The following is a 13,063-nucleotide window of genomic DNA, read 5'->3' on the forward strand; positions in this document are numbered from 1 at the left end:
TTCACATCTGCATCAGGGGTGGCCATGGATATAAACCAGAGCTTTCAGTAACGCTGCTGTTGTGAAGGGTTTGTCTGTCTCAGTTCCGTAAGGCTTTTTTTTTTTGGTGGAATCAAACAGTTGACTATACTATGGATTCCTCCCCCAAAAACCACAAACACCTTATGGAACAAACAAACCATTTGCAACAGAAGCAGAACCATTGAATTCAATGGTACTATGGTTTCCATTTGTTTCTCCATTCACCGGTTCCCCTGACAGATCTGATGGAAACCCGGCACAGATGTGAATGAAGCCTTAACAAATGAAGTAATTATTTTTAAAAGGACTTTTTTTTTAAGGATGTAATTTATTTTGTATTTGGTTGGGGAGTGTGTACATAGTATTTTTAATGATAAACTGCATTAAATGTGCCAATATCAAAATTGAATTTCTGCCTTGAATAATCTGGAGTTTTTGAAAGCACCCCCTTTAGATCTACAGTATGCCTCAGTAGTGGCTCCTGTCTTGAGGCTTCTTGCCCCCAGATCAGTGGTTGTGCAGGTTTTAGGTCTCCATCTGTTGTGAAACTACAACTATGCAGCTGTCGTGGCAGCCTGGGAGTTGTAGCGCCACCCTGCAGATCTTGACCCAAGACTTCATTCCTACTTCTTCGCTTCCCTAAAAAGACCCTACGTTCCAGCAATAAGGGGTCTTAGGTTAACTACTATTTTAGAAAAACAATCATTTGAGTTATGACCTAAATTAGCTTAATGCTTTACTTTTTGACCAAGTGGGCTTTGCCAAGAGGTGTATGACGCTGACCAATCAGTGACCAATCAGCGTCTTACACTTCTCCCCATTCATTTACACAGCACATACTAATCTTACTAGATCACTATGTGCAGCCACATACTCATTGTTACTCAAGTGTCCTGACAGTGACTAGACATCACCTCCAGCCAGGACGTGATGTGTGTTCAGAATCCTGACACTTTGGTAACATTTGTGGGAGATTTACAGCAAGGCAAGCGTAATCTCACGAGATTACGCTGTAAACTGTCATTTAAAATGATTACGCTTGCCTTGCTGTTAATCTCATACGAACGTTACCGAAGTGTCAGGATTCTGAACAAACATCACGTCCTGGCTGGAAGTGATGTCTATTCACTGTCAGGACACTTGAGTAACACTCATGCATATAGTGATCAAGTAAGATCACTATGTGCTGTGTAAATGAATGGGGAGAAGTGTATGACACCCACTTGGTCAAAAAGTACACACCGTTGTCCATTAAGAAAGTCATTAACATAAATCTAAGGTCATAACTCAGTCAATAATTTTTCGAAATAAAAAAACCACTGCTGTAATCTAAATTACAGCGCCGATCACATATACAAGACAGGCCACTTATGCTGTGTGAACATGGCCTTTAAAGAGGCCCTGTCACCACATTGTTACAGGCTCAAAAATGGGGGAAAAATAAGCCTCGGTCAGAGTTTACAGCTGGGTTCACACAGTTATTTTTTTTGCAGGAGGAAAATCTGCATCAAAATTCCATTTGGAATTTGAGGAAGATTTCCTATGCCTGCATGCCGATTTGTGGTGTTTTTCGCCCGTGGCCATTGAGTGCACAAAACGCCACAAACTACGCTTTCTCTGCCTCCTATTGATGTCAATGGGGGGGGGGGGGGGGGGGGGGGGGTCAGAGGCGTGCATGTCCTTTCCATGAGCCAATTTTTAAAATGCCTACGCCTCCCATTGAAACCAATGGGAGGCATTCAGCCGTTTTTGGCACGGTTTCCGCATCAAAAAACTGAACTGGCCCTAATCTTGTAAGTGTAGAGGGCTGTAACTAATGGGGGAAACCCAAAACCACTTCAAGCAAGGACATGTCACGACCATAAAAACGTATTTTGTTAGAGCATCTAGATCGGCCACAGGTGTATTTCACATAGGAGTGTTTTACACAAACTACATTGTGTGAACATGGATTTAATGGGGTTGTAGCGTTACATTTTAATATACATTTTCCAAAGTGGCCCTGTTTCCAGATGCCATCATGGGGTGCTTGACTGGTGACATCCTCTGGCCGCTATGTTGATCTTCAATTCTTTTGCGGGTATGTGACACGTCACTTGTGACATGCCGTGTATGGGCTGTTCTGCTGTACAGCCTGTAACATGCATGCGCAGTCCCTGATGTTCGAGATAACAGCAGGGACCACGCATGCGCTTTACAACAGAACAGCCCATGCACGTCACAAGCGACGTGCCGTCTACCCGGAAAAGACTTGAAGATCAGTGGCCAGAGGGTGATGTCACCAGTCAAGCACCCCATGACAGCATCTGGAAACAGGGCCACTGGAGAATGTATATCACAAATGTATTTACATTACAAGCATTAACAGCCATTTTATCTCAGACAACCCCTTTAAAGCACAGGGTACACTTTGAGCCCATTTGCGATGTGACAATATATCCATTAGTACCTTTGGCACTTTAGCAGTTGAGGAACTACAACTCCCAGGATGCCCTGACTGTTAAAGACTTAGTCAAAGATGGTCAGGGAATGCTGGGAATTGTAGTTTCACAGCAGCTGGAGTGGTGACGGTTTCCATCACCTTCATTAGTCTGAGGCCAGTATGGGCCCCTATTTGATAACCATACCCTAGTTGGTCAAACGTTGACCTATATGAAAGATGAAACGTTCTGGCTTTTAAGACAAGAATGAATACATATACAAAGAACTTTAATCTGATATTAATATACAAAAGTTATAAAGTTTGATATTTTACATTAAAACCTGACAACATTGAGAAGTGGCGAACAGGACAGGTTCTTGCTCAGGGAGTAAGATTCATGATATCACCCAATTACGTAGAAGTCACGCTCTGCACTAGAAATAAGTGCATTTTATGGGCAGGCGGGTGCGTTGAATGTACAGTCAGACATCTAGTTTAATATGCAGCTTGGCACTTCTCGGCTCTGTATTAAAAACAAATTGCTGCGGTCGCCAAGGTCTGCGTTAACCTCCTACTATAATACATAAGCCTTGTGCCCCGGGCGCAGAGACGAGGAGATGGCATCCATGTTTCTGTAGCGCAGCTACGCTGAGGCCTTGACATTTATGGCGGCACCAGATTTTGTGTTCTGCAGTTTCTCCACCATAGTGCGGGCATAGCGCAGCCGGCTCGCCAGTTCTTTGCAGCAGCCAAATTCTTCTATTAGGCTCAACTTGAATGTGTGGAATTCCCGTTTCTCATCAATATAGGAGACGGCAGCCATGAGCGGACACAAAATGATCTTTGAGTGATCCTGCAAAATGGAGAAGGTTAAGCATTATGAGGTCAATGCTTTGAAATAAGTATTTCATGGGTTTCCCTTGTTAGAATTGCAGAGGTGGTTGGTGGGCATTACGCCATATTATAACCCTGGATGTTATAGATGGTGGCAAATGCCATTTGGCCAATGTATGGACAACCTTTAGTACAATACCAATGGCCAGAATCCAACTGGGTGGGTGCAGTGTTGCAGAAATTCATGCCAAGAAGCGGTTGCCGCCTCCTACATCTTGGCTGGGGTCAAGCTTACAGGGTAACTAAACTTTTAACATGTCCGAAGTTCGGATTGGTGGGGGTCTGAGCACAGAGACCCCTACCGATCGCTAAAACGAAGCGGCAGGAGTACTCGGGTGAGAGCGGTGCTGCTTAGTTTGATAGACTTTCCTTAGAGCAGGGGGAACGGGTTCAATAGAAAGTCTGAGACCACACATCGCTCACCCGAGTGCTTCTGCCACTTCATTTTAGCGATCGGTAGGGGTCTCTGTGCTCGGACCCCCACCGGTCAAAACTGGTCACTGACACATCAGAAGTTATGTTTAGTTAGTTTAAAGGAGTTTTCAATAAGTGGCATATAGCCAACATATATCACTCCCTAATCGGTTGGGAGTCTGGGCAGTCAGTGCAACCATCTACCCGCTGTGCTGAGAACAGAGACCATGGATCATAGGGTTATGGAAATATGCACGAGATATTCAAGAACCGTTCGATAAACCCATCTTAATATGAGGGCACTAATAGGAACGAATACGTTACATCTGCATACCTGGAAGAAGTTGATCTGGACAGTTCCATTACTCAGGTGAAGGATAATGGCGCTCCGTGTCCTGAACCAGGTTCTCAGGAAGGGAAGGCGAGCCAGCTCATCTCCATCCCGCGGGGTAATGTTGGCACCGGCTTTCAGCAAATGCTCGCTCATGTAGTTTCGGAAGTATTTCAGTAGTGTAATCTGCCGACAGTAAGAAGCACGATTGTTAGATCGGGGTTTATAAAGGATCTATTCATCTTTACACAATTTCTGCATTAGAGAATTACTACAATGTAAAATGACATAAGCCAAGGTTATAATACCACTGGCCAAACTTGGCTAAAACGGCACATGATTAACTCAAGAGGACTTTCCAAAATTGTGCCAACGCACCCGCTATGTACTTTAATTCAGTTGCATTATTCAGTCTCGCAGCCAAATGCAGTGGCCAAGTTGGGTGGCACAAGATACCATTTATTGCAAGAGTTTGTGACACTTTCTTAAAGGGCAGACATTGACGACCTCAGAGCTGCTCCCGCTTTGGAAGGCTCAGGCCAATTATTTGAATGGGAAACCATGTAATACAATATTTCACGCAGAATAAATGCGCAGACATCTACAATTTCCCCCGGTGACGATCAAATGGCAGAGATACCAGCAAGAAAAACCACGTTTGATCAGTTGGGAGTCTCATATTAGAGAACCTTTCACTAGCCAATGTTTAGCCGAGTGCCCCATGTTATAGGTGCTGCTGCACAGACCCTGGGGCACTTTAAACTACCTGTCTAGTCTCCTCTGTTTGAGATATCAGTGCCCGATATGTAAATGACCTCCTGTACAGTCCTGCTGCTCTTCATGGGAAGAACGTGATACTTTGCGCACTGATGCGGTCTGTAGCCGATTGGATAGTGTCTGAGCGGCTCGTGCTGTGTGGTCTCGCGAGATCAGTCTTGTGACAGTCGAGGAGGAGGAGAGCACAGCTCAGATGCCACCGCTATGGAACAGAAGAATTCACTTTCTCGTCTTCCATGGCGGTGGCGCTCCGACACGGTCCTTAGCTGATTGGACAGTGTTAGAGCGCTGAGTATCGTGCCCCGCTGCCCTTTCCATGAAAAGAAACACCCCACTCACAGTACAGGGGGTAGTTTACATATCAGGTGCCAAATATAGTGACAGATATATCAAAAATGGAGGAGGGTAGACAGGTAGTTTAGGGTGCCCCAGGGTCTGGTACACTCATCTGCACATATATGGGCAAGTGAAAGGTTCTCTTTAAAGATGTTGTCCCAAGACCCAGACTATTTGTGTTGGGAAACCGCAGCCATTTAAATGAACAGCCTCCCATGCGATACATACAAGGACAGGGTCTGTCAGAGCGGGGTCTGTGGCTTGTTATCAACTCGGACCCCTCTGATGTAGGGCATACATTGTAAAGGGGTTGTCATGACAAGACATAACGGTTTCATAAAATTTGACATGTCAGTGCCAGACACCCCCCCCCCCCCCACTGATCAAAACTTCAGAGAATTCCTCACAGGGCACTGAAGGGGGAGGAGCCCTCAGCTGAATGCAGTGCCCCTTCAACTACAATGGGATTTCTTCTGCTCTTCAGAGGCAGGGTTAGGGTATGTGCACACGCCCCATTTACGGACGTAATTCGGGCGTTTTACGCCTCGAATTTTGTCCGAAAATACGGCTCCAAACATCTGCCAATTGAAATCAATGGGGGTTACGATGTTCTATGCCCACAGGCTTTTTTTTTTTTACACGCCGCTGTCGAAAGACGGCACGTAAAAAGACGCCCGCGTCAAACTGCATGTCACTTCTTGAGACTTAATTGGAGCAGTTTCTCCTTGACTCCATTGAAAACCAGCTCCAATTACATCCGTAATTGACTGCGCAAAAAAAGCGCGAGTACGAGCAATTACGTCTGAAATTCAGGAGCTGTTTTCGCCTGAAAACAGCTTCGTAATTTCAGGCGTATTGGACGCTGCCGTGTGAACATACACTTAGGCTGAAGACTGGCCCAGAAGTATACAACTCAGTCTTTCAGAAAAGAGCAGAAGTTATCCCATTACAGCCAAAGGGGCACTGAAACGGAGGTAGAAACACTCAGCCGACCGCAGTGATCAGTGGTGGTCTCGGAAGTTAGTCAGTGGGGGTCTGGGTGTTAACATGTCAAAAGTTTTACGAAAAAGTTATTTTAAGTGCATAGTTATAGATTCCAGTACAAGCCGCATTATCCAGTAGCATAGACCTCCAGACCTTTGCTCGTGTCTCATGTAAGAGTCCGGTAACTTCTATAAGTCTTACCTTCTTGGTTAGAGTTGATGGGTAGTTGCGCACATTCAGGTAGGACTCGGCATTATTTCTTTCTATGTACTGTAAACTGTCCCCATCATCATACATTATCAACCGAGTAGAGTCATTGAACAGAACACCAACACTATTGTCGCAGAGCTGGTAACCTGGCAAGGAACAAGATGCCATTAAATAAGGTCTTCTGTTCTACCAGGAGACAACGAGGGCTGGCGGCAGAGCCTTACATACCTAATCCATACTTGTCAGAATAATCCACCCATTTACTGACCCAGAAGATCGGATTGCAGGCTGGATCCTCCGCTTCATCTGGAATATAAATACGAGATGAAGGCGGAGAAGGTTCTTAGTTATAAGCAGAAAAACGGAGGTCCAAGTGTTCACATTGCCCGCCATTTGCCTACAACTCACCTTGACGAACCACAGCCTTTTCTGACGGTTTAGCAGCATTGACGCTAGTGAGCTGCAGCATCATATCAGACAGATAGCAATCCGCAGGCTCCGCAAACTCAGATGGCACCATGTCTTCATCCTTGGCAGGAGCAGATTTCTCTACCATGGGCGAGTCCTGGCCTGTGAGCGAGACAGAATGTTAATCAATGGGACTAGCGCAGCGATCTACATGGCGGAAGGCCTGCTGGGGACGGGGACTCACCTTTATTTATAGCAGTAAGTGGTTTCCTGAAGCTTGGGTCAATGGTACTAGGGGCTATGGAGAACCGTGGGGGTACAGTCAAGCAGGTAGTGGGCAGGCGGTTGGGGATGTGACCAGTGGTGAAGAACTCGTCGGTGAGAAGTTCGTCTATAGTTGGTCTGCTGGTCGGGTCGGAGCGCAGCATTTTCTGAATGAGGGCTGCAGCCAGTGGGTTAATGTGCTGGAAGACCAAACAAAAAGACGTCAGCTGAGAGCGCTGTAAAACTTTATACGAGTCAATGTTTATATGACCCCAGGGGAATGTTTTGGGACGTCAAATTCACTGCTGAACAGTGACTGATCGGTCAAATCCCTCACTGAAGATACAGACTATAGACCTGCGGCCCCAACCCACCAGCATGTGCTGGCAAAACCAGAAAGCCACAGGTTGGGAACCACCATTAGACTTTACGCCAACATAAATTTCCTGAAAAAAGTGACCAGGCAAAGACACTTCACTCCGGCCCAATTCCCAAATGTTTAGACAGCAGGCTACAAAGTCCCTTGCTCTTGAGGACTGAGTGCATTGGTGAAGTTGGACAACCTATTTAAAGGGGTTTTCCCATGACATTTATGACATAAGCTGAGCTACGCGGTTTCCGTAAGTCCCATAGAACTGAATGGTAGTTACGGAAACAGCGTAGCATGCGAGTAAGGGTATGTGCACACACACTAATTACGTCCGTAATATATGGACGTATTTCGGCCGCAAGTTCCGGACCGAACTCAGTGCAGGGAGCCGGGCTCCTAGCATCATAGTTATGTACGATGCTAGGAGTCCCTGCCTCGCTGCAGGACAACTGTCCCGTACTGTAATCATGTTTTCAGTACGGGACAGTTGTCCTGCAGCGAGGCAGGGACTCCTAGCATCGTACATAACTATGATGCTAGGAGCCCGGCTCCCTGCACTGTGTTCGGTCCGGTACTTACGGCCGAAATACGTCCGTCAATTACGGACGTAATTAGTGTGTGTGCACATACCCTTACAGTTTCCTAATTCATGGTCAGAATTCACCTGCTTCTGCCACAACAGAACAGCATTTGGGGGCCCCGTTCTAGAGATAGGTGGTGGTCCCAGAGGTGGGACCCACATCTGTGATTTATTGCAAATCCTGTGGATGTCAAAGGTTTGATGAGAAAACCCCTTTTAAATGGGCACTAACCACGGGGGAAACGATCACCTGCTGTAATCTATGGGGGAATCTGACTGCAGATCGCTGGGGGTCCAGTGACCAGCTTAGGGCCTGTTCACATCACCGTTCGCGTTCCGGGGTTCCGTCAGGTGAACCCCGCAACGGAAAGTCAAACAAACCACAGCTTCCGTCGCTATTGGTATCAATGGTGACGGAAACATTGCTAATTGTTAGTCAGCATTCCATTCCGGCTTGTTTCAGTTTTTCAGACGGAATCAATAGCGCAGTCGACTCCGCTATTGATTCAGTCGTTAAAAAGGAAACCAGCCGGAATGGCGACGAACGGAAACCATTAGCAATGTTTCCGTCACCATTGATATCAATAGTGACTGAAAATGGAAGCTGTGGTCAGTTTCACCCGACGGACGCCTCCGACGGAAACCCGGAACGGAACGCGAACAGTGATGTGAACAGGCCCTTATTGTCATGAGACATTTGCACTCTAACATCAATGTTGCACCAGGCACAAGCCTTAGGGTATGTTTACACGACTTCTCTTGGGCCGTTTTTCAGTCGTAAACTGCAGAAAAATCAGAAGCAGAATGCCTCCAAGCATCTGCCCATTGATTTCAATGGGAAACACAGCATTTTGTTCCCACAGGCTGTTTTTTTTTTACGTGGCCGCTTTGAAAGACTTTGAAATAACAAAAAAAAAAAAAAAAAAAAGCCTGAAAAAAAGTTAATGTTACTTCTTGAGCGGTTTTTGGAGCAGTTTCTCATGGACTATAGAAAAACAGCTCCAAAAACCGCCATAAAAAAAAAGCTGCGAAAACCCGTTCGATTTAAAAAAAAACAAAAAAAAAAAAAAAACCAAAACAATTAGTAGCCGTTTTCCATTGAAACCAACTCCGTATTTTCGGACAGTTTTTGTTAAGCGTGTGAAATACCCTTATTGATAACCTGGGAGTTCTCAAGTTAGCAATTTATAAATAAATGCTCTAGTGTTGACACGCCCCAACCCAGTCGCCGCTTCAGGGGCACATGACAGCCGAGGCCAGCGATAGGCTGCAGCAGCAACTGATGCGGAAGCTTCTAGAACTGGAGCGGTGTCAAACAGGGGCGTCAGTGCTGAAGCGGGGAGGGGTTTGAAGGGCCGGCACCTGTTTGTTTATTTTAGACCCTGTCCGCAAAATTGTAAAACACTGAGAACCACTTTAAAGGGTTTTTCCAGCCAGTAAAAATGTATGGCCTATCCTCAGGCTAGGCCATCAATAGCTTATCGGTCAGGGTCCGATTTCCGGGGCGCTCACCGATCAGCAGTTATGAAGGTGCACAGCGCTCATTTCAAGTATTGAAGCCTTTTCTCCCGTTCACTTCAATGGGAGAAGGAGGCTGCAATACTGTGAATCGCCACTAAATGCATGTCAAAGATTCAGTGAGCAAGAAGAAATGAAGGGGAAGCAGCGCTGGTACGAGCGCTGCACCACCTTCAAAACAGCTCATCGGCAGGGGTCCTGGGAGTCAGACCCCAACCCATCAGCCATTGATGGCCTCAACTTCTACAGGCTGGAAACCCCCTTTAAAGAAAACCAGGGCTAGTGGAAAAACGCACCGAACGTCACAGTATAAATAACTTGCTCTTGCCATGTAAACCTGCGCTTCATTGCCAAGACATCGGATCACAGAACAATGTTGACAGTAGTGACGGATGACAGGTACACAGGCCGCCTGTCCCTCTTACCTTTGGAATGGAGTATTCATTCTTTTTAATCCTCAAGTAAGTTTCCTTTAGGCATGACGTTTCAAAGGGAGGTTTACCAACCAGCAGCGTGTACCTGTAAGGATAGAGAGCTTTAATCACTGCACTATATACAGGGTGCCAACCTTTACAGTCCACAGCTCCAAGCGTAATTCTACAACCAGCCACAGGGTGGCAGCCACATACATTACAGCATGCAATATGGTGCTATGCTGCCTGCCGCAGGAGGGCGCAGGTATAAGCTTACTCTGCATTTCATGCCCACCATGTGTCCATTCTACTTTCAGAGCAAATAAGGGCATTACAGGTCACTTAATGACATGGGGCACTGAAACAGCTGCAGTGGCCTATTACGCATCTCACCTATTGCTGCCCCTTATAGATGTGCCACCACCCTCCGATTTATGACATGTTGCCCATACTTACATAATACATCCCAAGGACCAGATGTCCACCTCAAAGCTGTGTCCTTTCTTGCCCAAAACTTCCGGTGCAATATAATTGGGGGTCCCACAAAGGGTTTTCTTTCGCTCCCCATCAAATTCCACTTTGGTTGCTAATCCAAAGTCACCTGAAAAGATGAAAGGCGTTAGAAGTCCGACCTGCCAACAACTCTGGTACAGGACGCCAGCAACGCCATTCTAATGGGTTCAGTCCATGAATAGAGCGCTGCAGGTCTCCAAGCTGTAGCGTCCCAGTGGTTGCAAAACTACAACTCCCAACAAGTACTGACAGCTGCTGGGAGTTAGTTTTGCAACCACGAGAGCTACAGATTGGAGACCACTGCCAGGAGATGCGATATATAGTGCTCGACAGCTGTACACAGTAGAACGCAGAGGCCTCATTCATTACCTATTTTGACCTCCATGTCATCGTTGAGAAACAGATTCCCCAGCTTGAGATCTCTATGGATGACTTTGTTGCTGTGCAAATATTGACATCCCTGGATAGTCTGCCGCAGGTAATAGCGCGCCTCCGGCTCCGTCACCGCTTTTCTCCTTTTGTGAAGTTCCAGCAAGGACTGAAGAGGAAGATCAATATATAAAATGAAAACACAAAACCCCCAGAAAAGCATTGGACCTACCACAACTCCCAACATGCCCTGACAACCTGAATCTGTACTCCGCTACTAAACATGAGATGACAATTTGTGCCCCTTCCTAAAACGTCATTCCAAATATCGCGTCGGGCATTTTTTCATCATAAGTAATTTCGATCGTTTTTTGTATTACATACCGACGGCTTACTGGTAAATTAGGATGGATACCACCCATCAGGCACAGAAGATTGTACCAGCAGCTGCAGCTCTGCACAGACCAATGACCCATTTTCATATAAATCCACAAAAACCCTTAAATAAAATATTTTAATGCTGGATAAACCTTGAAGTCACCAAGAATCTCCCTCCACAGCAGCAAAGTCTGAGACAGAAGCCGAGGATCTGGAGGAGACCCCTGCCATAGAACAAACGGTCCAAGGCTGCAGTGCAAGAGAGCAGCCAGCAGGTGGCGGCAGAAGGCAGGGACAGCTCCTTGCAGTCGGTTGGTATATGGCCTCAGGCCATAGAACTGACACTGAAGTCATTGGATCTGGAGCCTGAATTCTAGAACCTACAGAGACCCCCCCCCCCCTTATGTGTAGCAGATCCCACATTTATATCCCTGATCACCCCCTATTCGTAAAGGATAAACACCTCCAAAGGCCTAGCCGCTGCAGCACTTCCTGAAAGGGCAAACTGTCAATCACGCAGCTCAGATCATACAATAACCAGTGATCCTACTTATAGAAAGCTAAGAACTGAAGGCCTGCTGGGATCTGTAGTCCTCCAACTGGAGCTTAGACATGGAGGCATACAAGGAGCAGGGCACAAAGGAATTAACCGTTAACCCTTTGAGAGAGATCATTCTCCTGAGCCAGATTTGGTATATATGCTGGGACCTATGGTTCCTATATTATATGGCATGATATAGTATAGATTACTTGGCATGGGTGGGTGCCCAGTTGGCATGTCCCCCATCAAGAGCTGCTAATGCCAGTTAGGACTGTATAGCAGTGGAGCGATCAGCGCTGGCTGTCGGGGATGCTGGGATCTGTAGTCCCCCAGAATATACATAGACATGATGCAGACATCTTACCCTCCGCCTGCAGAGCTCCAGCACGACGTAGACGAAGTCGTTGTCCTCGAAGAAGCCGTGGAAGCCGACCACATGCTTGTGTGCCAGGCTGCGCTGGATGGCGATCTCCATGGTCATCTTCTCCTTCTGGTGCGGCTTCAGCAGCATCGTCTTGGGGACGATCTTACCGGCGAATACCTCCCGGCTGTCACGATCGGTGATCTCGTAACACTTAGCAAATCCGCCTTTACCGAGGAAGCGACCGCGGACGTAGCGGCGCCGGGTACGGGGATCTATTAGGACTTCTGGGATCTCCTTCACTACAGATGTACCCGGAGGCTTGGCTGGCTGGGCAGCAGTCCTGGCGTCCACTTGAGCCATGACTACACTGGATACTGAACGGTGACCCGGTATACGTGCTACTCCTCCCGGCCCTTTAATCCTTCTGCTCCCGGCCCTGCAGCCGCCGTTGGTTTTGAAGCAGAATGCGCGCTCCTTATTGGCTGATAGGATTTAAATTCTAAAGCCTTCCGCGGAGCATCATGGGAGGCTGGCGATTTAAAAGGACTGGGGGTGGGTTAACAAGCTTTATTGATAACGGTCATGAAGACAAACTGACAAATCTTGCTGCAGATTGCTAGTCATCAGACAGGGAGGGGTCACGGGGCGGTTTGGTATCTGCGGCAACGTAAACAGATCAGGAGATGCGGCGCAAAATGAAATCCTGCTGTATTCCTGTAACGCAGCGTATGACGTCATATATAATCATTAGAATCATTTTCTCCTGTCTTTATAGCTGATATTTTGTCAGGGGGGAGGGGTTCATACATATAGAAGTAGATACGCAATCCTTGCCCTCATAAAGTGAATACATGATGATGTCATCAGACAAGTCTGCCATAGACCCCACATAAATAATGCTGCTATACAGTGCACCAATAACATGCCCGTATATGACAGCCGGGGTACCCCTATAA

General features: G+C 46.7%; 1 protein-coding gene across 1 annotated transcript; it reads right to left on the reverse strand.

Annotated features, from left to right (window-relative positions):
- Nucleotides 1-2,713: 2,713 nt before the first annotated feature.
- PLK1 (polo like kinase 1) lies at nucleotides 2,714-12,603 on the reverse strand. The gene is made up of 10 exons (XM_075830500.1): nucleotides 12,108-12,603; nucleotides 10,825-10,993; nucleotides 10,399-10,543; nucleotides 9,955-10,048; nucleotides 7,042-7,261; nucleotides 6,798-6,959; nucleotides 6,618-6,695; nucleotides 6,381-6,535; nucleotides 4,086-4,268; nucleotides 2,714-3,296 (listed from the first exon to the last, which is right to left on the reverse strand). The coding sequence occupies exons 1-10, from the start codon at nucleotides 12,465-12,467 to the stop codon at nucleotides 3,087-3,089; spliced, it is 1,776 nt and encodes a 591-aa protein (XP_075686615.1). The 5' UTR covers nucleotides 12,468-12,603; the 3' UTR covers nucleotides 2,714-3,086.
- Nucleotides 12,604-13,063: the final 460 nt, after the last annotated feature.

The sequence above is a fragment of the Rhinoderma darwinii genome, chromosome 6 (genome assembly GCF_050947455.1).
Source record: "Rhinoderma darwinii isolate aRhiDar2 chromosome 6, aRhiDar2.hap1, whole genome shotgun sequence".
Taxonomy (NCBI): Eukaryota; Metazoa; Chordata; class Amphibia; order Anura; family Rhinodermatidae; genus Rhinoderma; species Rhinoderma darwinii.